General features: G+C 34.9%; 1 protein-coding gene across 2 annotated transcripts in view; it reads left to right on the forward strand.

The window, feature by feature from the left end:
- Positions 1-22,172, forward strand: part of LOC141550070 (phospholipid-transporting ATPase FetA-like) — a 131,326-nt gene that overhangs the window by 2,515 nt on the left and 106,639 nt on the right. For both annotated transcript variants that reach the window (XM_074280286.1, XM_074280287.1), the window contains exon 2: positions 18,101-18,165. In XM_074280286.1, coding sequence (XP_074136387.1) covers positions 18,108-18,165 — 58 coding nt within the window. In that variant the 5' untranslated portion in view covers positions 18,101-18,107. The remainder of the gene's footprint in view (positions 1-18,100; positions 18,166-22,172) is intronic.

Genomic DNA, 22,172 nt, shown 5'->3' on the forward strand with positions numbered 1-22,172 from the left:
AATCTTTTTTGTTGTTGTTCCAGCTCCCAGCCAGGATAGTATCTGACGTATATATTAAATACATAATTTTTTCCTCTTCATCTCCCATTACCACATTTTTATACTAACTGTTTCATTTGCTCCTTCTCTCTATATCTTGAAATCTTTTTTTTTTTTTTTACAACTTTGCTGAAACACTAGTCTTAATTGATTTGTGCATCTGCTATTGCTCTCTCTCTCCCAAGACTGCCTTGTATTTATTCTCTTTATGCTTGAGAGGATACAGAATTTATGGCATAGAGGATACAGAATTAGCTTCAAAGCCAGACCTAGGTCCAATTTCTGCATCTTGATAGAGTCTGACTGGGTGAAAAAAATTCTCTTAATTTCTCTTAAGACTAAAAGTTGCAGAAAAGGTACCAACCTGCATTTCTTGAGGAAGTTTCCTATATGAAATTGATCTAGGAGATGAAATGAGATGTTGCTTGAATATTAAAATATCAATCCCACTGGCTCGGAGCTCCAACTCTGTGAAGGTCTTATACTTTTTCAGGCCACTTTCCAGAAAATTCATAAATTAAATGTGTTGTGGTTAAATAATTTTTTTCCTTTTCTTTTTTTTTTCTTTTTTTTATAATATTATCCCTTGTATTCATTTTTCCAAATTATCACCCCCCTCCCTCCACTCCCTCCCCCCAATGACAGGCAATCCCATACATTTTACATATGTTTCAATATAACCTAGATACAATATATGTGTGTAAATACCATTTTCTTGTTGCACATTAAGTATTAGATTCCGAAGGTATAAGTAACCTGGGTAGATAGACAGTAGTGCTAACAGTTTACATTCACTTCCCAGTGTTCCTTCTCTGGGTGTAGTTATTTCTGTCCATCATTGATCAACTGGAAGTGAGTTGGATCTTCTCTATGTTGAAGATTTCCACTTCCTTCAGAATACATCTTCATACAGCATTGAAGTGTACAGCGATCTTCTGGTTCTGCTCATTTCACTCAGCATCAGTTGATGTAAGTCTCTCCAAGCCTCTCTGTATTCGTCCTGCTGGTCATTTCTTACAGACCAATAATACGTGGTTAAATAATTTTTGATAATATGATACATTTTAAATATCTCTTTGAAAAGAGAAAGAGTCCTCTAGAAATTCAAAGCATGTTTTTCCATCTAGGACTTTTTTTTTTTTTTAGTTATTCCAGATTGTTTCACTTAAGCTTTTAGAAACCTAGAAACCTATCTGTAAGACAGGGATATCACTCTGCTTCCTATTTTACCTTTCTGATGAGAAGTTCAAATGGCATACAGTATATGTAAAAGAGATTTTTGTTGTGGCCCTGGATATCTTAGAATCAGCTGGAGTCAGGATAAGCAAAAGTCTTTATTCTTAGTTTTTTGCGGTCTCAGTCAGGGGATTAGATCTAGCAATCTCCACATCTCCTTCCTCTCTCTCCACCGACTAAAGAATGAATCCTCCCTGTCCTTCTCCACCCTCTCATCTCTCTCTTTCCTTCTTTGTCCACACCCACCAATCCAGCACAGAATAGTTAGGGAGGGTCATTCTCCAAGCATATGTTAATAGAAAATTGTCCAATTGGTAATTAGCCCTACATGCTAGGTTACCTTGCATCTGCTCAGTTCTAGCCCTTTACAGATTTTGAAAATTGAAGTGCCAAATAAATATGAGTAATTTATTTTCATAGTATAAATTATGAATTATGTATTTATTTGGAATATGCTTATACTCAACATAAAACCATATTATAATATGTATATATTATATTATAAATGTCTTAATTATCCACATTAAAGGAGAAAAGGTTAAGGACTGATTACTCCCTTCCAGAGAATTTAGTCTCAGTCTTGCAGGGGAAAAATCTTAGCTGCAAATTTCTCAGATAAAATTCTGATACTCAAGATGTATTAATAACTGATTCAAATTAATGACAATGAGACATTGATAAACAAATGGCCAAAGTATAGCTGTAAGTAGTTTTCAGTGGAAGAAAGACAAATTATTAACAACCAATGCTTAAAATAATAATTAAGAGAAATACAAATTAAAGCAGATTCCACTTCATAGCCATCAGATGGCAAAGATGATAAAAGAAGAAAATGATAATTATTGAAGGGACTTTAGGAAAACAAGTACAATAATGTGTTATTAGTGTAGCTGTCAATTGGTCCAGCCAATTTAGAAAATATTTGGAGCCATGTCCCTCAATAATACTTGATCCACTGATGCCACTATAAACCAAAGAGATCCAAGAAAGAGGAAAAGGACCTATAAAAATATTTATAGAAGCTCTTTTCAGCAAAAAAGCTATAAAGGAATGGCCAGAAAATTATGGTATATAATTTTTATATACCATATAAATGAATGGATTTATAAGAATGTTTTAAGAATGGATTAAATGGATAGTTTTAGATAAGTTGGAAAGACATATATGACTTGATGAAAATTAAATGGGCAGAATCAGGAGAAAATTTTACATTTTTCAATGTAAAGAAAAAAATGTTTCAATTGCCTATGCATATTAGTTATAAGGGTTTGGTTTGGTTTGGTTTGGTTTTTCAAAGTGGGAAAGGTAAACATAGTGGGAGGGGGTAGGGCCAGGTTTCTGTCTCTCAATTGAGAATACAGAAGATAAGCCAATGAATGAATGTGAAAGTTACATATATTTGAAAAGAAGAAACAATTCTATATAATAAAAGTTTGAAGTTTTATATAGTCTCCTTTTCTATTGTTTACATGCAGATATTCGTTTATTTACTGTTTGTTGAATTCAGAAAAAAGGAACAAAGGAGAAAAGATCACTTGTGCAGTGGTATGAAGAGATGAAAGAGGAGTCAGGATGAAGTTAATAACTACATTAGTTGAAATGAGATATGATAAAGGCAAAAAAAACAGGACAGAGGCAAATCTTATTTTATTGTGCTTTGCAGATAATGTATTTTTTATAAATTGAAGGTTTGTGGCAACCCTACATTGAGTAACTTTATAGGTACCATTTTTCCAACAGCATGTGCTGACATTTCTCTGAATCACATTTTGGTAGTTCTCACAATATTTCAAACTTTTTTATTAGTAATATACCTTTTTTGGTGATTTGTAAACAGTGATCTTCAGGGTAACTATTATAATGGTTTGTAGTGCTCTGAACTGTGCTAGCAAAAGACAGTGAAATTAATAAATATTGTGTGTTTTGACCATTCACTCACTGGTTGCTCCCCCCATTTCTCTCCCTTTCTTTTGGTCTTCCTGAAACTAGATACAGTTAATGCAGGTCAGTTAATGATCTACAATAGCCTCTAAGTATTCAAGTGAAAGAAAGACTCAATGCAGCAAACTCCATTGTTGTCCTACTTTAAGACATTGCCACAAACATCCCAATCCCAGCAGCCATCCTCATAGAAGCAAGATCCTCTCCCAGCAAAAACAAATCATAACTTTCTGAAGGCTCAGGTGGTTAGCAATTTCATTTAGTGATAGTTCTTTTAATTATTTGTAAATTAAGGATGAAACTCCTCCCCTCCCCCACCAGCTGACATAATTTGTTGTTTCCATCATAAAATGGACTTCTTAATTTTTTTGCATAATATTATTGTATATTTAATAGGCTACAATATACAATTTATATTTTTATATTCATGGGGAAATAAAAAAATTCATGTGATTTGCTAAATGAGATTTTTGCTTTATTGTGGTTTAGAATCAAACCCTCAATATCCTGAGGTATACCTGTGATTGTAGTAGGATTAGAAAGGAGAGAATAAATTCCAGAGGTATGTGGAGGGAAAAAGGCTTGGCAACTGCTTGTTTGTGATGTAGAGAGTGGGAAAAGACAAAGATAAGTTTTGAGATTTTTAAGCTGGTGACAAGTAGAATAATGGGAGCACTAAAAGTCAAAAAGTTTGGGGGAAGAGACAGATTTTTTTATTAAAAATTTTTATTTTCAAAACATATGCATGAATAATTTTTCAACATTAACCTTTGCAAAACCTTGTGTTCCAATTTTCTTGCCCCTTCCCACACCTCCTCCCCTAGGTGGCAAATAATCCAATATATGTTAAACATGATAGAAATATATGTTAAATCCAATATAAGTATACATATTTATATAATTATCTTGCTGTACAAGAAAAATAAAATTGAACAGGAAAATAAATTAGAAAAAATAAAATGCAAGGAAACAACAACAAAAAGAGTGAAAATGCTATGTTATGAATCACCCTCAGTTCCCACAGTCCTCTCTCTGGGTGTAGATGTCTCTCTTCATCACAAGATCATTGGAGGGGCAGCTAGGTGGCGCAGTGGAGCACCAGCCCTAAAATCAGAAAGACCTGAGTTTAAATCTGCCCTCAGACACCTAATACTTTCTAGCTGTGTGACCATAGGCAAGTCACTTAATTTCAATTGCCTTAGCAAAAACAAAAAAAACCCAAAAACACAAGATCATTGGAACTGGCCTGAATAATCATCTCATTGTTAGAAAGAGCCACTTCTATCGGAATTGGTCATCATATAATATTGCTGTTGTTGTGTACAATGATCTCATAGTTCTCTCACTTCATTTAGCATCAGTCTCCCCAGACTTCGCTAAAATCATCCTGTTGATCATTTCTTCAGAACAATAATATTCCATAACATTCATATACCATAATTTATTTGGCCATTCTGCAGCTGATGGGCATCCATTCAGTTTCCAGTTTCTAGCCACTACAAAGAGGGCTGCCACAAACATTTTTGCATATGTGGGTCCCTTTCCCTCCTTTAAGATCTCTTTGGGATATAATCCCAATGGAAACACTGCTGGATCAAAGGGTATGCACAGTTTGATAGCCCTTTGGGCATAGGAACTATGCATGTATAACCTGAAGAACAGAAAACTGAGGGGAACAGCTCTCTTGTATTTGTAAGGCTATCATGTGGAAGAAGGAATATAGAATACAGAAGGCAGAATTGGAAGCATAAGGTAGATGTTGCAAAGAGTCAAATTTAGGTTTGATGTTAAAAAAAAAATCTAATAATTAGAGTTCTACAGACGTAGAATTGGCTTCCTTGGGAGATTATGAGTATCATTCTCACTAGAGATCTCCAAGTATGGGGACAGAAGCCATAATGATGATGATAACTAGCATTTTTGTGGTGCTATAAAATTTGCAAAGCATTTTACAAATGAAGTGTTAAATCATTTGATCATCACAATAACTCTGTGAGGTAGGTACTATTTTTAATTTCACTTTGCTGTTGAGAAAACTGAGATTGAGAAGGTTGTAATTTGTCCAGGATCACTCAAGTATTAAGTGTCTGAGGAAGTCTATTATTCTATCCACTGAATCATTTAACTACCTAGCTATGTGGCATAAAAAAGTGAGTTTAGGAAGAAGAAATAGAAGCAATGAGTAAAGAGACTACTCTTTTAAAATTTTGGTAGAGAAAGAAAGAAAAATAGGATAAGTTCAAGGGGTAACAAGATTAAAGGCGTTAAGGACTCTTAAGGAGTCCCCTGAACTTATCTTTTTGAGTTTGTCACATGTTTCTCTAAATTGTAATCCTTCTCTTGGGGGCAGGTTTGTTGGGGAGCTTCTGGAGGCAGCCTTCCTTTCAGTTCAGTTCAATAATCCCAAAATGCAGCCAGGGGTTAAAGTCCAGATCCTTTGTTTTCTCCTTCAAGTCTTGTCTCCTTCATTTGGGGCTCGGCTAGCTTTCTTAGAGGCCTCACTCTGGTTCCCAAGAGCTCTTGTCCCAGTGTCTCCAGCCAGCACCAAGGTTGAAAATGGAATGAATCAGACTCCTCCTCCAAGAGTGTGGGATTGTGGGTTTCCTGGAAGTCAATCCTAGTTGTGTATCTCCCGGAAGACCAAGAGCAGGCTTTTCCTTTAGACTTGTGAATCTCCTGGACAAGCGAATCCACTTAATCCTGGCTCTAAATCTCCTCGAGCTTCCCCGAAGTTCTCCCTTTGACTCAATCCAAACTCTCAGAGAGTGGGCTTTTATTATCCTCCCAGAGAATGGACTTGTGGGTATTCCCTGGGCTGGTGGGAGCTCCTTAAAAGTATGCTGTCTTAAAGGTCTGAAGTCTAATGTATGAACCAATGATCGAACTCCTTTAAAGGTGTGAATGAGATGAGGTGAGATCTTTCAAGACAGTTGTGAAAATCGAGTGGGGCTTCATCTACTTCAGAGTTCGAGTAGGCCTGAAGGACTCTGAAGGGCATTGCCTTCCCCTCCTATGACATCTCCCTATTTCATCCAAATATGGGCAACTATGTACTTATTGGTCAAGTTCAATTTCATGGGTAGATCTCGCGTTTAGAATGTAAGACTCTCAGCCAATGAGGATGAGGGTCAGTGGTGGGAGGGGGCGTTTTGCATTAGGGATTAAAGGTGCTGTCCTGCCCACAGGAGGCGCTTCCTCTCTTCGATAGTCTACTCGAAGAGTGGGACGCCCTTCTCGCGAGAATGTACAATAAACTTTGCTTTTCTCTAGAGCTCTCTCCAGCTTTTTTATTAAATGGTGACCCCTCACCATTTCCGTACCACACAGGTGTAAACTCCTTTAAAGGTTTGAACTCCTTCAAAGGTGTGAACTAAGTATATAAGTACCTTGTAAGAATCCTAACAGTTACCTTTGCTAGAAACACTGCCACTGTTTGTGCATCTGGCACCCTATAGATAAGCAGACTTTCTTGTCTTCATAATCTAGCAGTTTCCAAGGGAAAAGGATGCAGCTTTTGCCATTGCCTTGCTCCTCCTCCTCTTCAGGAGTAATTTTGTCCTTTTCCCACCTTCACTATATTTTTCCTCCTCCCATGATGTACCCCTTTAGGTGGAGATTTCTTTGTCTTGCTCTTATGAAAATGCAAATTACTATATGGATTGAGAAATCTTTGAATTCCACATGCATGTTCATTTTTCTTGTAATAAACCTAGTTTTCACATAAGTTTTATGGAGTTATTGCCTGTTGACAAGGAGTATTTTTTTTTTTTTTTTTGCTTTTGCTTTTGTTGTTTTATTTTCAGAATAGAGAACACCTGAACATATTTATATTTATAACATTCACAGTGCTTGAAGAGGTGATGATAGGATTAAGAGTGGAAGATTGGCTTTGGCATGAAGGAGAGCCAGTTTATCATTTGAGACTGAAATTGAGCAGGGGAGGACAAAGATTTTAGGAAACTGAGGGAACTTATTCTGCGGGGCTGTAATATCAGGAAAGTGGGAAATAAAATTGCCTTCTGAGACTGAGGGAAATGGTCTATAAATAAAAGAGAGTACTGATTTCCTTCTGAATATCAAAGTTGGAAAATCATGTTATGTTTATGGATTAACTGTTAAGTTTCCTGATATTTAGATAATTAACTTTTATACCAGAAAGCATGAACAGCTCTGGACAACATGAACTCTTTATGAAAAAATTGTTTGAATATTTCTGAGCAGTTCAGATTACAGATTCCCATTTTTGTTCTTCTCTTATCTAAATTAAAGATAGAAATCCTATTTCCTATAGACTATTTTCCTATACAGTTATTAACACAGTACTTAATTTTCTAGTTAGTAGATAAAGTAATAATTAATAATAGTTGGTATAGTAGTTACTGGTAATTTTAAGTCAACACTCAATATGAACTTTAAATAATGGAGTTATAAGAATGCTGCAAACATGATAATTATAGAAATATGTATAGAACAATTGCACATTGTTAACATATATTGGGTTATTTGCCGTCTGGGGGAGGGTAAAGGGAAGGAGGTAAAAAAAATTTGGAATACAAGATTTTGCAAGGGTGAATATTTAAAATTATGCATATGTTTTGTAAATAAAAAAATTTTGATAAAATTTTTTTTTTAAAAAGAATGCTGCAGGAAGAAAACAGTTGCTGATTATATCACAAAATATGTAGATTTTGAGGTGAAAGGAGGGATTTGTTAATATGGGGAGCTGTGTATGTGGTTATCCAAAATGCAACTCACTCAGGATTTTATGTATGGTAATTATAATTAACCTGACTTTGTCATAAGTTCATCCAAAGGACATCAAATAAGGAGTGTGCATAGGCACCACTTTGGAGAAAGGCCCTTCTGTGTGTTCTAATGACATCCAGGTTTAAGGATTTCTGTGGGGTTTGGGTTCAGGGACAACAATTAGAATTCAATCACCAAGTCAGACTCCTGTGACATACCTTGATCAGAATCCAGAAAGATTGAGAAGGAAAGGTCAGATAGATAGGAAGAGACCCAGGAAAGAGTGGTACCTAGAAAGAAAACCTAGAGAGAAGAGAATATAAAGAACAAGAGGGTAATGAAGAAAGTTAATTAGGAGGAATAAAAGACTGCTTGGTAGTTGAGAAAAGGCTAATTGATCTGGCAAAGAGAGATCATTGATAATTTTGGAATGAGCAGTTTCTATGGAATAATGAAATAAGATGTATGGTAAGAGATTAAGAAGAGAATAAGAAGAGAGAAAATGGAGGCACCCATTGTAAAAGACCTTTTCAAGAAGTTTAGCCAGTTGTGCAAATCTAATGAGATAATGTGATTCAATTCAGTTGGATCATTCTAGACTATAAAATTTTTTAGGAAAAAAAAATCACTGTATAATCCTTTGGTCTAACGAACTCCAAATTAATAAATATGGAGGCTGGCCTCTACCTTGTCCCCTGATAACTCTGATCATTTCTTCTTAAGAATTCTGGATGGAATGATAACACTTTTATATAGAGCTTTAAGGTTTATAAAGCACTTTTACAGTAATGAGATAGATAATTCAGATCTTATTATCTAATTTTTTAGGTGAGGAAACTGAGTCTTAGAGATGACTTGTCCATTGTTGGACAGCTATCAGAGAAGGCTGACTCCAAATCTAAATTTATGCCAAATCTTAATACCCACTTCCTCCCTCCCCTCTTCTCCTTCCCCTTCCCCCTCTCCTTCTGTCTGTCTCTCTCTCTCACACACACACATACACACACACACACACAGATATATGGCATGTATATGTATGTGTGTATGTACATATATTCTCTCAGAATACCATTATCATTATCTCTGGATGTAGAGTAGGGAAGGGAGAGACAGACAGACACACACATACAGAGAGAGAGACAGACAGACATGTTGGCCTTGAAATAAGAAAAACTTAAATTTAAATTCTGCCAGAAGTGGCCAAAAATAAAAAGGCCATTTGAGCTTCAGCAACTTCCTATGACTTAACCTATTTTCTTAGAGAGTTGCCTAAGGATATTGAAAGGATTTGTGACAAGGTCACACAGCTGGCCTAGGCTGTATTTCTTTATAACCTTGAGACAGCTTATTACCTGCTATGCCTGGCTTTCTCTGATGAATATTCACATGGTCTTTGAATATTATTAATGAGGGAAAGGAAAGGGAGAACCCCATTTCTCGGCGCATAGATAATCCCATGAGGCAGTGTCCCCTGTAAAATGAATTTACAGGCCCGAAAACCTAGATTGATAAATAAAAGGTTTATTGTAGGAATTTGGAAGTAAAGTTCAGTTAGAAAGATGCCAGGGCCAAAGGTAGCAGCTGGGCGGGAAGGAACCCTTACATGGCTGGAAGAATACCATATGTTAGCTGGGAGGGCTCCTGCAATGAGGGCGTTCCAGCTCACCTCTTTTATACCCAAAAGATTGTGGGCAGTTCCAAGTTCTGGCGGGCTTTTCAGTTAGCTCGGATCAGGTGAGGGCTGGGGGAAGCTGAGCTGATTGTGGGGGGTGGGCCAAGATATTCAAAGGGTGCCTTTGACCAGGATTTGTGAATCAAGGTCAGCCATGGGTTGGGCAATTAGAAAGGAATCTTAAAGGGACCTCAAACCCCCTCATTACTGTATATAGAGTTGTAACAGTATGTATGAAGGCCCATTTTTGGTAAAGAATAGACCCAGTGCCAAATTTAAAAATTAGATACTTAAGACATTAATTTGTTTTATTTTCAGTATCACATATATGCTTATAGTTTTCCAATTATTCCTCCTTTTCCCCAAAAAAGCCCTTTTTAGAACATTCTCTTTGTTTAAATTAGGTTTTTTGAGGTAACACTTCAGAGGTTCAATTGGATTACTTCATGTTTAATTTGTAAGTATTGTGTTGTTCTTAGGTGAAATACTTTTAAAAAATTTCTGGTAAATACCCAGCTCATAACTGCATAACACCTGAAGTCCTATGATTAAACAATTTTGTTTGCTCAGTGCTACACTGTGCCTTGTGTTCTACCCACAAAGCCACAAAATAAACCAGGTGTTTTCTGTGAGGCGTCATTAAAGAGCTATGCCTCATAAGATCCACTGAGAAGCTGCCTCTAATTTTAGTCATCTGAGAAATTTTCCATATCCATAGAAAGAATCAATCCATCAGGGTCTCCATCTGACCTGGTCAATGATTATATTTGTTAAAAAAAATAAATAAATAAATCCCTAAGTTAGGAAATTTAAATTCCTAGAATCAAGTGATTTGTAGAAATTTTTCACTCTAGCTTTCCTTATGGTTCTTTGTCATACTTGGGGATAGATAGGCTTTGTGGAATTTTTCTTAAAAAAAGAGAGTGGTGAAAGGAACAGCCTGATTAAAGATCACCAGGTAAGTGATTTAATTTTAAAGATATTTTGAAAAAAGACTTTATACCTGCTTATGAACACTAAGTATCTATAGCCAAAGTTATCGACAAAAATTTTCTAGTCTCTCTGTGCTCAGATATGGGAACAATGTGACTGAGATTTGTTGGAGTTTGTAGTCTAAAGTTTCACTAAGACAATTTAGAGTAGTTAAAGTTTCAGACAGGTGTGGCATTGAATATTCTTTTCTTTCAAAAACAAAAAACAAAAATAACCTAGGGGCTTCCTAGGACTGGGCTATTAAAAAGGTCATTCTTGTTTGTTTTGTTTTCTTTTCTCTACTCTTGTCCTCTTTTCTGCCCAGCTTAAAATTCGTGTTTTTTTGTTTGACACGCTTGACTTTGGAGAGTGCCAGGTGGTCCATTTTAGACTCTATACATGGTGCATTCACAGTGTATAGTACTCTCCTAGATTTGGAGCAATTTAATGGAAATTTCTGGCTGATTCTCAGATTCTAAGTGCAACTGCCTAATTAAGATAACATCAATTTCAAGTGAATCCTCTAGGAATTGTTTCATGACTTTGTCCCATTGTTTTTCCTTGACTTATGAGGTGAAACTGCCTGTAATCTCTCACTATCCTATTTGCTATCTGCAAATAAAAAAAATCTATATCCTATCTGCAAAGAGACATCTTTTAAGCCTCTGTTGCCATGGTCTTATGCTTCTCCTTGGGGAAAAAACCAACCAAACAAAAAACTACATATTACCCGGATGAGAGGGCTTGAAAGCTGAGTTGGCCTTGATACTAAATTTAGTTTTCCTCTTTTTAAATCAGATTTGCAAGCTGTTATCTCATTTATGTTAAAAATAAACTCTTAGTTTTATAAATTCATCAATGTTTTTATTTCAAATGTTGATCTTTTAATTTTTAAGTTTTCTGTTTTGGTATTTGGGAATTTTTATGTATAGCTTTTCTGGTTTTGTTTTTGTTCTTTTTAGTTATGTACTCAATTCATTGATCTATATTTTTGTCCTTTGTTTATAAAAGATTTTTAAGGATATAAATTCTCCCCTAAAGAATGTTTTGGCTGCATACATTTGTCTCATTATTATCATTTTCTTTGATGAAATTGATGAGGTGTGAGAATTGAGGGTAAGAGATCCCCTAATAGCAATGGGATCCCTTCTGGTTGATGTTGCAGATTCTTTGCAAAAGAATTCACAAACCCAAAATTTGTGACAAAAGGGGATTTATTTACACTAAGAAGACAGCTTTCTTAGCAGTCAAACTCCAGAGAAGAATTAGCAAAGGTGGGTTTACACTGAGAAGAAAGTTATCTTCATCAGTGGGCTAAGTCCAGAAGGGCATTTAGCAGAGCTTTGGGGTTCAGAGTCATCTTTTGTTAGCCTTCTGAGGTCTGGGGCTTATTTGATCTTTGGCCCTGAGCTGGGGGCCCATCCCTAGATGAATCAGAGAGACTGATTTTCAGTTTAATTCAATTCAAAATTGAATGAGATTACTTATCTTGGAAGTTTTTCTTATGGACCAGAGGGTGTGTCCCTCCCAGAGGTGGGGAGGGTCTGAGACCCCAATCATCCTTCCCCCAAAGGTTCTTTTGCAACCCTCCTCCCAAAGATTAAAAGTTTCTATGATTTGTTATTACATGACTCACCTATTCTTTAGAGTTAATGTATGTTGTCTCTAATTAATTTTTAAATTTTAAATTTAAATTTTATTTTTGATTCTATGTCCCCTTCCTTCTTCTCCTTTACAAAAAAAAAAAAATATATATATATATATATATATATATGTGTATATATATATATATATATATAAATATATATATAAAAATCATGCAGAAAAAAAATTAACCACAAAAGGAAGGAAGGAAAAAGAGAAAGAGAACATATACTTCAGTCTTCATTCTGTGACCATCACTTCTCTGTGTGAAAGTGGATATCATGAACCCTTTGAAATTGTGGTTGTCTTTCAAAGTTGATTGACCTTATACTATTGCTGTTATTTAAATATATAATATTAATGTCAATATATATAAATATAATATTACATAAAAACAAATATAAATTGGTCCTGCTTATATTCGGTACCAATTTATATAAATCTTACCAGGTTTCTCTGAAATTGATGAGTTAGGGAAGGGGAAACCCCTCTTGGGTTGGTGCAAGGATAGTCCCGTGATGGCACGCAGAGTCCCCTGTAAATGAATTTATAGGCTTGAAAACCTAGATTGATAAAAAGGATTTATTGTAGGGATTTGGAAGTAAAGTTTAGTTAGTAAAGTTGAGGGTAGAGATAAAAGGGCACCAGATTAGATCCGGTGGGCAGAAACCCTTGGCACAACCGACATAAGGATGCCATGCTTAGGACTTCGGCAAACATGGACTCCAAAGTAGCCCCTCTTATAATGGGGGCTCTTGGTGATCTTGAAAGTGGGTGAAGTCCCAGGCTCCTGGCCGGCCTTCAGCCAGGGTCAGCATTGAATAGTATTCAATGGGTTTAAACTGTGGGGGTTGGGAAAACTCCAAGCTAGTTCAGATCCAGTGGGGGCTGGGGAGAGCCCGGTGACCAGGATTTGTAAATCAAAGGTCAGCCATGGGGGTTGGGGAATCAGAAAGAAATCTTAAAAGGACCTCAACCCCCATCAAAATCATCCTATTCATCACTTCTTGCAGCAAAATAATATTATTCCATGACATTCATATATTGTAACTTGTTTAATCATTTGCCAGTTGATAGGCATTCCCTCAGTTTTCTATCATTTGCCACCACAAAAGTTGCTATAAATATTTTATGCAGTGGTTCTTTTTTCTCTTTCTTCAATCTCTTTTTAGGTCATCTTAGCCAATTTGATGGGTTTCGTTTGTTTTGAAGTGGGCCATAGTTGTTTTAATTTGCATTTCTCTCATTAGTGATTTAGAGAACTTTTTTCATATGGCTATCAGTAGCCTAGATTTCTTCCTCTGAAATTTGCCTATGTGTATCCTTTGACTATCAATTGGAGAGTGGGTCTTTGTTTTATATAGGGATACAATCCTCTAAATATCTTTAAAATTATACTTTTAGGAGCACCTAAATAACACAGTTGATAAAAGTATTGTCCTTGAAGTCAGGAGGACCTGATTTTAAATCCGGCTTCAGACACTTAAGTCACTTAACCCCAATTGTCTTCCCTCCATACAAAAAAAAAAAAAAAAGAATGATACTGTGTGGTATGGAAATGGTGAGGGGTCACCATTTAATAAAAAAGCTGGAGAGAGCTCTCTAGAGAAAAGCAAAGTTTATTGTAGGTTCTCAGAAGAATTGGGTGTCCAACTCCTCGAGCAGACAGTTGAAGAGAGGAAGCGCTTCCTGTGAGCAGGACAGCACCTTTATCCCTCAGGCAAAACACCCCCTCCCACCACTGACTCTCATCCTCATTGGCTGAGAGTCTTACATTCTAAACTCGAGATCTACCTACGAAATTGAACTTGACCAATAAGTACATAGTTGTCCATATTTGACTGAAATAGGGAGGAGATGATATCATGGGAGGGGAACGCAATTATGCTCTTGGCTCGAACTTCAGAGTCCTTCAGGCCTAGTCAAACTCTGAAGTAGATGAAGCCTTACTCGATTTTCACAACTGTCTTGAAAGATCTCACCTCATCTCATTCAATATCTTTATCAGGGAAACTTACTAAGATTTCCACCCCCTCCCTAATTTCATGCTTTTGATCTAATTTTAGCTGCATTGAGCTTTTTTATACAAAAAAACAAAAAATCTTAATTTTATGTAATCAAAATTATTTTTTTCCTGTGAATTTCTTTATTTTTTTATTGGTCATGAAGATTTCCCCCATTCATACATGTGATACCTTCCATGTTCCTATAATTTATTTATGATATCACCTTTTATGTGTAAATCAGGTATCCATTTGGAGCTTATCTTGGAATGAAGTATAAGATCTTTAGTCTCCACCTATTTTTTGCTAGACTATTTTTTAAATTTTCCCAAAAGTTTTTGTCACATAGTAAGTTGTCCCCCTAATAGCTGAGATTGGTTTATCAAACACTAAGTCATTGTGCAGGAATTAAGATTGCTGGGATAAATATCAATAGTCTCAGATATGCAAATATATTCTCTGATAGTAGAAAGTGAAGAAGTAAAGAAGAATTAAGAAGCCTCTAGATGAGGGTGAAAAAGAGTGTAAAAGCTAGCTTGAAGTTTAACATAAAAAAAAAAACCTAAAAATTTTGCATTTGTTCTCGTCATTCCTTGGATGACAAAGGGAGAAGAAATGGAATCAGTGTCAGATTTTATATTCTTGAGCTCAAAGATCAATGCATACAGTGACTGCAGCCATGAAATTAAAAGACTTGTTCCTTGGAAGGAAAGCTATGGGAAATCTGGACAATACACTAAAAACCAGAAACATCACCTTGCTGAAAAAAGTCTGTATATTCAAAGTTGTGGTTTTAGCAACTTATGGCTCTGAGAGTTGAGTTATAAGAAAGCAGAGCTTTGCAGAATCGATGCTTTTAAGTTGTGATGTTAGAGAAGACTTTTGAGAGTCCCTTGGACAGCTATGACATCAAATCAGCCAATACTTAAAGAAATTAATTCAGGCTATTCAATGGAAAGTTAAATACTGAAGCTGAAGCTTAAGTAATTTGACATATGTTGAGAAGACAGGATTCAATGGAAAAAATACTGTTGTTGGGAAACACTGAAAGGGGGATCACAGAGGATGAGATGGATAGATAATCAAGGAAGCAGTGAACATGAGCTTGGACAGATTTCAGGAGATAGTGGAGGATGGAAGGGCTTGGCATGCTTTTTGATCCTTGAAATCATGAAGAGTCGAATGTGCCTGAAGGACTGAACAACAGCAAAGGCTGTGGGGCTCCTTTATCTCTGAATATTAGGTCCTTGTGTATTTTACTGAGCAGCCTATTTGTTATCCAATACAAAATTGTTTGAGCAGAGTTTGAGATCAGGTACGTTTCTTCACTCCCATCCATCCCTATTTTCATTGATTCCCTTAATATTCTTGATATTTTATTCCTCTAAATCAATTGTGTTGTTTTTGTTTCTAGTTCTATAAAGTAGTTCTTTGATAGTTTGATTGGTATTTATTTATTCAGTGAATAAGCAAATAAATTCGAAGGAGAGAGAAATAATTTTTTGAGAATAAGTAAATCAATTTAGGGAACACTTAATTTTTTATCAGCTAGTCTACATATAAGCAATTAATATTTCTGTAATTATTTATACCTGCCTTTATTTGTCTAGAGAGCATTTTACAATTAGGTTTAAAAATTCCCTATATCTTAAGTAGACTTCCAAACATTTTATACTGTCTGCAGTCATTTTAATTGAAATTTCTTTATCCTTACTGATTTTTGTTGGCAATATAAATGTGTGCAGCTAATTTATTTGGGCTTATATTGCATCCTGCAACTTTGCAGACATTGTTTCAATTAGTTTTTTAGTTAATTCTCTTAGGGAAACATTGTCATTTATAAAAAGTAACAGTTTTGTTTTCTCTTTGCAGATATTTGTATCTATTCCTGAAATCTTTGTGTCTTTATTTTAATAGCTAACATGTCTGATACAATATTGAAGGCTAATGTCTTAATAGACTTAACCTATTTCATTCCATTCCTGATGTTATTGGAAAAATTTCTAGCTTTTTCCATTCCAAATAATGCTTGCTCTTAGATTTTGATAGCTATTGCTCATCATTTTAAAAGAAGCTCTGTTTATTTCTCTTCTTTCTAATGTTTTTAATAGGAATGGGCATTGCATTTTGTCCAAAAAAAAATTAATAACCATATGATTTGTTGTTATTTTTATTATTGGCAAGGTCAATTATACCTAGAATTTTTCTAATAATGAACCAGCCCTGTGTTACTGTATAAATCCAGCCAGTAATGGTGTGTGATCTTTCTGAAATCCTCTTCTATTTTATGAATATCTGCATTCCATTCTCTGCACCCTCTCTGAGTCTGTCTCTGAGTCCTTTCCAAGTCTCTCTCTGAGCCCTTCTGAGCCTCTCTCTGGCTGAGTTTGTCCCAGTTTATAAGCAGTATACTGAGTATAAGCCAATCATTATATCACTAGGGAACCATTATTTGTTGTATTAATTCAGTCATACTGCATTAGAGAACTATTAATCACCATGCTAAACTAGATAACCATTGTCTCATCAATTCCACTGAGTTAGCACCTTGTAAGAATTCTTGTTTTAAGTATAGAGTTCTGGCCCATTACAATTGCTAACAATTTGATGCAGCTAAAAATGATTTGCTTTGAATAGGATATAATCTTACCCAGACTGGATAGGTGATATACAATTATTGAAAAGACTTAGAATGATATGGATTTACCTTTATAATGTAAAACATATAAGGTACTTAGAGACTTGAATATGAATGGAAACAAATACCTTTTAATATATCTTAATGGACTTGGCCTTTCCCTTAAAGACAGATTCTATTAACCTAAATCAGGATTTAGTAATTTTAGGAAGCTGTATTCTAAAAAAGCTCCATGTAGATGTCTAATGATACTGTGGGTTTGTTTGCTTTTAAGAGAAGGGATTCTGAATCATGGTGGCTTCTATTAGAATGTGATTCACACTATCATTTTTCTTTGGAAAAAAAAATCTCATTTCTTAACAATTTTATTAGTATTACAAGCCTGTGTAAGACAATTTATTAATTATCTAAGCATTGTTTCTAGGAGAGAGAGAATGTAAACAGGTAGAGTTTCCTTATTATTGTTGGGATTTTCTCTGCCACAACCACTGTGATATTTAATATTGATCAGGAAACAAAAGACATAATTCTACAAAGAGCTAAAGCAAGGATTAAAAGTTTAGTTGGGTCTAAATATATATAGATATATTTTATTTAACATACTTTAACATATTTAATGTGTATGGGACTTTGTGCTGTCTAGGGGAGAGGATTGGAGGGAAGGAGGGGAAAAGTTGGAACAGAAGCTTTTGCAAGGGTCAGTGTTGAAAAATTAATCATGCATATGTTTTATCAATAAAAAGCTATTTAAAAAGAAGAGTATAAAAAAAAAGTTTAGTTGGTAGATGTTTTGTTTCTGGTGAACTCAACTAGTAATGAAAATGACTTCATCTCTGCTCCCATGTGACCAAATTGAGAGAATGATTAAAAAAAGAATATACCTTTGTTAACTTAAGGATGTGTCACTTAATTTATCATGATCTAAATCAAAAGAGATTAATTAACCTTTTGTTAATGTGGAAGAGATCCTTAAGTTTTCCTAATTCTCTAAGTATATACTTCTAAACATTAACATTCTATTCTATTTAAACACAATATAGACCTATAACGAATAAGATACTAATACTTTTTAAACATTAGGGTGTATTACTCTAAGGTATACTACATTCTGTTTTAGGGGTCTGGTATTAAGTTTCTTAAGCACAAATGTAATTGAACAATGTCTTCATAAAGAATTCTAATTTGGATGTTTTTCTATTCTCAATACAGAAATTTCATGCAAGTGTCTGGAATGCCGCTATTAAAAGTACCATTTAAAAAACAGACAAAAGTTGGTAAGAGTGTTTTATTGGTCTTTTTCTTGAAGTATGTTCCTTAAGAAGGGAAGTTTCTTGTTTGTTTTAACAAATGCTTTATGCTTTTAATTGTTTGCCTTGTTACTTACTGCACTTTAATATATGTGTAGGCATATTTGTATATATACGATTAATTGTATATGTCACATTTTGTGTGTATATATATGTTGTACATGTGTATGTCTATATATACACATATACGTACATGCATGTAGGGAGAAAAATTTGTGTGGTATTCATTTGAAGTATTGGCTTGTATGTACAGTGTCATAGGTAAAATCCATTTAAAACATTTTAATCATTAGAATGTATTATCTGATCTACCCAAAAGGTACTGGATCTACTTAATATCTTTTCTAGGTCTGCCTTTACCACTCTCTGGTTAGATGCCTTCTAGCAGAGTAACAATCTTAACAAGCCCAAGCAATTTTTCTAATACTCAATATAATGTCTCACTGTGCATAGCATTTTCCCCCTTGCTCTCAAGTTCCAATTCAGTTGAAAAGAAGACATAATAACCAAATATTAAAGTATGAAATTCACCATTTATATTTCTGACTCACTTTCACCAACCACTATTTCATTTTGTCAGGTCTTTTTAATACCCGCAGATTTAAACATTTATATAATTTATATAATCACATAGTTTCTGTAACATGGAATACATACATACACACACACACACATATATGTTGAGGGTCATGCCTAAGTAAGGGGTAGGTTAGTTCTCCTGAAAGGCCCCACAGCTATGAATCACACACTTGAAGGAATTGCAAATCAGCCTTTATTGACACAGATGTTCCCTGTGAATTGGGAATGAAATAATTGGAGGCAAGAGGGAAGAGGAGAGAGGTCAGGCAATGCACCTGCCTCTCGAGTCTCCTGTATTGTTATCATCCTCTCACATGAAGGGATTCATCTGCTGATCAGAATTAGATCCCTAGCAGCCACTAGCAGGTGGCTCCCATAACACCCAGCAACCACTAGCATGTTGTGCCCGTAACATATACATATATAAAACATAATATAATTTCTCTTCATCCCACTCAGATTGTTGATGTGGATGGGAATATTTCTCAAGTAAACATACTCCCAGTTTATAATGGCATGAGAGAGGCACACTTATTGCCTCTGCCTTGAGTTCATGAATTAAGGAAAATAGCTATGACCACTGTGCTAATTTATACCCTCATTATTCTTCATAGCTACCAGAGAGTATTGTAATTGCTTACTAATTCCTATTCCTCCTTCCAAGCTCTTGTTTCTCCAATCCATAGTTGATGCAGATGCCAAAAATATCTTCTTAAAGAATAAGCCTAAAGAATTATAGGAAAATGGTGGCATATTAGGATCATAAAACACTCCAGTAAAGTGCTAAAAAGCATTAGAAGTAACAATAATAAAAGGAAAACCAAAAAAATTCATCTATATACTCTATCAACTGCAGGAATGAACAAAAAGAAGCATGGAGCAGAGAAAAACAGGTCTGTAGAAGGGGAAGTGTGAAACAGTATGGTGCCACAACAGCAGTCAAGGACAGACCAGCATTTAACACAGACCAAGCTAGAACCACAATGGGGCAGACTGTATAGCCAAACATTTGGGTAACCCTATCCCGATTCAGCATCCAGGTAGCTTAGAAGTGGACCACAGCGAGATGTAAGACCAAACAGTTCTCCCAAAAGGCAGAGCCTAGTCTTATCTACCAAATGCAAAATCAAGTACCTACTCATACCCTCCAGGAGTATAGGAATGGAGTTTGTCTGGTAAGCCACTAGTACAGAAACTGAGGTTGAAGATAGGAGAATAAGTAAAAGAAAATACAGATCACAGTGAAGCATTACTTTGGAATGAGAGCTCAGGGTAGAATCTCAGAAGAAAAGAATAAATATGCAAGAATCCAAGTAGGGCCTTAGAGAAAGAAATTTCCTTACTACAAGAACACTTGGAAGAGATGAAATGCGAGACATAAAATTTAATGATTAAATAGGAAAAAATAATAGCAGCAATTAACATCTTAGAATAGATGAATTGAAAATCTATGAACATCAGAATAAAATAGACAGAAAATATTGACTCCATGAGACAGCAAGAAATATCAAAGCAAAAATTTTTTAAATTCAAGGAAAAAAAAAAAAAAACAAAACAGAAGAAAATGCAAACAATTGACCTGGAAAACAAAACAGGGAAAGATGAAAAATAAAATAAAATCATAGCATTACATGAAAATCATGAGAAAAAACATATTGGATGTCATATTTCAAGAAATTATAAATAAAAACTGTCTAGCTCTTTTCAAATAAGAGGACAAAATGAAATAGAATTCACCATTACATCTGTAAAGAAACCTCAAAATGAAAACTCTTAGGAATGTCATAGTTAAGATCCAGAGTTTCCAGGCAAATAGCCAAAAAGAAAAACTTCAAGTAGTAGGGAGCCACAACCAGGATCACAGAAGACTTTTTAGCTGCTTATAATAAAGAAAAAGAGAACTTGAAGTGTGGCATTCCAAAAGGCAACAGATAAAAGTACAACCAAGAATAATCCTATGTGGCAAAACCTCATATAATCCAAAGTGGGGAAATGAATCGTTAATTAATTAAGAGAAATTCCAACTTTCCTGATGAAAAGGCCACAACTGAGTAGGTAGGCACTTTAAAATGCAAAAGTAGAACAAGAGGGGCATAAAAAAGTACGGACATTTGATCAGTTTGAAAGACTTGTTAGAATAAATTGTTTTCATGCTAATGAGGGAGAGGAAACAGCCCCAGTGTATTCACAGAACATAGAGTAAAACAGAGGGTCTGAGGTTGCTAGGTTTTTTTTTTTGTTTGTTTTTTTTGATGGTCTTTTCCTCTAGGAGAAAATATGAAGAATGTGAGATTTATGAAGAAAAGATATAATAATATTATAAAAATGTGTAGGATGAAGAGCATGCAAACATGGAGAAAGGACTGAGGGAAAAATGAGCATCCCATGAACATTACTTTCTCCTGAACTGGACAAAGGAAAATAGAACATAAAACATCCTTGCACACATACGTAAAGAAAACACATTTAACATGTATTGGACTACCTGCCAACTAGGGGAGAGGATGGGAAGAAGGGGAAATTTTAGAACAAAAGATTTTGCAAGGGTCAATGTTGAAAATTAACCATGCATATGTTTTGTAAATAAAAAAACTTTAATTAAAAAAAAGCAAAAAAAAATTAAGAAATCTGGGAAAACTATGAAATGATACAGAGTAAAGTGAGTAGAACCAGTAAAATATTTTATACGATGACAACATTATAAAGAAAAACTCCTTTGGGAAACTTGAGAACTTTTAATCTGTATATTTCCAGAGAATTAATGAGGAAAGATGAAATCAATATGCAAAATAATACATATATTTTTTGGACATGACCAATGAGAGAATTTGTTTTGCTTGACTGTATTTGTTGCAGCAGCTTTGTTTTTCTTTTTTACAATGAGGTTATAGTATGGTAGAGTAAAGGGAAGAAAAGGTTAAGATAGGAAAGAAGAAGGAAGGAAAAGAGAAAGAGATTGAGGTGGGAAGAAAAAGTCAAGTGTCTTTTTTTTAATGCCAGAAAGAAGTACGAGTAACAGAACAGCTTTGAAAGCTGAAGTTTGAATTTATTAAAAAGCAAACTAGATATAACTGAGATCTGCAGTTTCATGGGAAATCCTTTTTTTCCTGTTCTGTACCTCAAAATGCCTATTTTATATGGACCAGAATTTTAAAAATAGGGGGGAAAGTTTTTCCATTTCTTTTCTCTACTCATGAAACAGTATATTTGAGTCACAGGTCAGATTTATTTTTAAGACCGACAAAGGAATTTTGGAGGAATAAATATATAGGCTACAGAATTTTTAAGTTACAGAGCCAAAAATAAATAAATAAATAAAACTAAATGAATCCTTTACTTCAATTTAGATTCAAGCAGAAGCTTCCTGGGTTAACTAACTTGGTATCCATCTGAGA

Source organism: Sminthopsis crassicaudata, chromosome 1 (genome assembly GCF_048593235.1).
Source record: "Sminthopsis crassicaudata isolate SCR6 chromosome 1, ASM4859323v1, whole genome shotgun sequence".
Classification (NCBI taxonomy): Eukaryota; Metazoa; Chordata; class Mammalia; order Dasyuromorphia; family Dasyuridae; genus Sminthopsis; species Sminthopsis crassicaudata.